The following is a 2959-nucleotide window of genomic DNA, read 5'->3' as shown; positions in this document are numbered from 1 at the left end:
TCTTCATGGACTTCTGTTTAAATTGGACGTCTGTGGCCTGTAGTCCCGCCCCCGATGCCTTCAACCCCTGTGAAGACATCATGGGCTCCGCCCCTCTACGTGTCCTCATCTGGATCATCTCTGTGCTCGCACTGTTAGGCAACACCATCGTGCTGCTTGTGTTGCTAGGTCAGTAAAAAAAAATTAAAACGTTTTATGTTTATTAGAAACTCTCAAGCCATTTTTATCGCAATACAAATGTGTGAATGACGACAAATTTTGTAATGAAAGCAGTTATAGTATTAAAATACGTTCTTGTGATAAAAGTTATTACTAAACTTCCCCCTCCCCATTCTCCGTTGCTAGGCAGCCGAGCGAAGATGACGGTGCCACGCTTCCTGATGTGCCACCTGTCCTTTGCCGACTTGTGTATGGGCGTATACCTGGTGGTCATAGCAACAGTGGACGTGCGTACGAGAGGTCTGTACTACAACCACGCTATCAGCTGGCAGACCGGGGCGGGCTGTGACATCGCCGGGTTCTTCACTGTGGGTATACTGTAGACCTAGGAGGGTGTGTGTGTGTATGTGCGTGCACCCTAGCCTTCGTATACTGAAGTGATCTGAACGCTTAGAACTGATGCTCTAACAGAGGCGCTATATTGAATGTGCAGGTGTTTGCCAGTGAGCTGTCTATGTTTACTCTGACGGCCATCACCCTGGAGCGCTGCCACACCATCACCCACGCCCTCAGACTGGACCGCAAGCTCCGCCTCCGACACGCCTGTGCTGTCATGGCTACAGGCTGGGCCTTCTCCTGTCTGGCGGCTCTGCTACCCACTGTAGGCGTAAGCAGCTACAGCAAGGTGAGGGATGTGTGATGCTTCCTGTTTTTCTACACGTTTTATATTGCACAGATTCTATGCTAATTTGGGTATTGTGTGTGTGTGTGTGTGTGTGTGTGTGTGTGTGTGTGTGTGTGTGTGTGTGTGTGTGTGTGTGTGTGTGTGTGTGTGTGTGTGTGTGTGTGTGTGTGTGTGTGTGTGTGTGTGTGTGTGTGTGTGTGTGTGTGTGTGTACGTGCGTGCCTGCATGCGTCGGTGTGTGTGTGTTTCAGGTGAGTATCTGCCTGCCCATGGATGTAGAGTCGCTGCCGTCTCAGGTGTTTGTCATGTTCCTCCTGCTGCTGAACGTGGTGGCCTTCCTGTGCGTGTGTGTGTGCTATCTGAGCATCTACCTGTCCGTCCGTAACTCCTCCTCCCCCCCAGCCAGTGCTGAAACCCGCATGGCTCAGCGGATGGCCATCCTCATCTTCACGGACTTCCTGTGCATGGCGCCTATTTCCTTCTTCGCCCTCTCTGCCGCGCTCAAACTACCCCTCATCACCGTCTCCGACTCCAAGTTGCTATTGGTCCTCTTCTACCCAATAAACTCATGCGCCAACCCCTTCCTGTACGGATTATGCACCCGGACATTCCGCCGGGACTTCTTCCTGCTGGCAGCGCGATATGGCCTGTTCACGACCAAAGCCCAGGTCTACAGGACAGAGAGTTTCTCCGTCCAGCAGGCTGCATGGATCCAAATGTCGCCCAAAGCCTCCCACGGTACGCTGTGTTAATTGGTTCAAATCAGCCAAGCCACCGGACCCCTACTGAAACCCTGACCTTTAACCCCTCACCCCTGAACCTAAGACCAGGCACGGGACACTGTGGCCGGTTTAAACAACAACAGCTTCTCTGAGAGGGATGGGACCCTGATGCCTCAGAGTACGCACACACACGTACGCACTCATACACACATGCACACAGACACACACAGGACTGCAGGAGGTGTGCGCAGTGACAGGCTGCTGTTTAATAGTAGCAGATGGCTGTTTAGTAGTGCTTTAGCTAGTGTTTGACTTCACAAATTCACCTGTTCGCATCAACATACTGAACCCTCTCTCTGCTCTCTACCTCCTCCCTCTCTCTGCTCTCTACCTCCTCCCTCTCTCTGCTCTCTACCTCCTCCCTCTCTCTGCTCTCTACCTCCTCCCTCTCTCTGCTCTCTACCTCCTCCCTCTCTCTGCTCTCTACCTCCTCCCTCTCTCTGCTCTCTACCTCCTCCCTCTCTCTGCTCTCTACCTCCTCCCTCTCTGCTCTCTACCTCCTCCCTCTCTCTGCTCTCTACCTCCTCCCTCTCTCTGCTCCTCCCTCTCTCTGCTCTCTACCTCCTCCCTCTCTCTGCTCTCTACCTCCTCCCTCTCTCTGCTCTCTACCTCCTCCCTCTCTCTGTCTCTCTTTCCCCTCCCCCTGTCTTCTCAATATAGAGTAAACACAGTTCAAGATTTGTTAAATGTTTTTAAGAGATATGTAAAGATGTTTTTTTGTTTGTTGTTGCTTCCAGACCTGGGTCAGATACAGACACAAAGAGGTGCTTTGTGTTTTTGAGGTGTGCCTAATGTAGATTAGAAAGTTTGCATTCCATTGAGCAGGGCAAACCAAACCAACGGCAGAAGTATTTTAAACTACTTTAAATGGTTTACTTAACCCAGGTCTGGTTCTTTCATGAGTTGCGTTTATTGGTTGTGGGAAAAAAATGTGTCTATATGAGTTGTGCATCTACTGTTGTTGATAAAGCTCTATGATTGTGCATTTTACCAAGAGTGAGAATGTTACTGAGACTTGGAGTTGAGGTATAGTGTGTCCTGGCTGCACATAGAGAAGCCAAAACGAACACATGAACACAGGCACACTCACACTCACACACACATACACACACACACACACACACATTTTTGAGCAGTTTCTTGTGTTATCAGAAACATTCTGTCCTTCAGCACATCCAGTCTGTTCAAGGACAATGACCAATCCCCCAACCCTTGTGTGTGTGTGTGTGTGTGTGTGTGTGTGTGTGTGTGTGTGTGTGTGTGTGTGTGTGTGTGTGTGTGTGTGTGTGTGTGTGTGTGTGTGTGTGTGTGTGTGTGTGTGTGTGTGTGTGTGT

General features: G+C 50.3%; 1 protein-coding gene across 2 annotated transcripts in view; it reads left to right on the top strand.

The window, feature by feature from the left end:
• The window catches only part of fshr (follicle stimulating hormone receptor), a 13140-nt gene extending 11095 nt beyond the window's left edge, over positions 1 to 2045 (top strand). For both annotated transcript variants that reach the window (XM_052478233.1, XM_052478232.1), the window contains exons 10-13: positions 1 to 168; positions 346 to 527; positions 653 to 844; positions 1095 to 2045. The exon at positions 1 to 168 is cut by the window's left edge and continues 56 nt beyond it. In XM_052478233.1, coding sequence (XP_052334193.1) covers positions 1 to 168; positions 346 to 527; positions 653 to 844; positions 1095 to 1595 — 1043 coding nt within the window. In that variant the 3' untranslated portion in view covers positions 1596 to 2045. The remainder of the gene's footprint in view (positions 169 to 345; positions 528 to 652; positions 845 to 1094) is intronic.
• The last annotated feature ends 914 nt before the right edge of the window (positions 2046 to 2959 follow it).

Source organism: Oncorhynchus keta, chromosome 24 (assembly GCF_023373465.1).
Source record: "Oncorhynchus keta strain PuntledgeMale-10-30-2019 chromosome 24, Oket_V2, whole genome shotgun sequence".
Classification (NCBI taxonomy): domain Eukaryota; kingdom Metazoa; phylum Chordata; class Actinopteri; order Salmoniformes; family Salmonidae; genus Oncorhynchus; species Oncorhynchus keta.
Note: the sequence above shows the minus strand (reverse complement) of the source record. Positions and strands in the feature narration are given on the sequence as shown.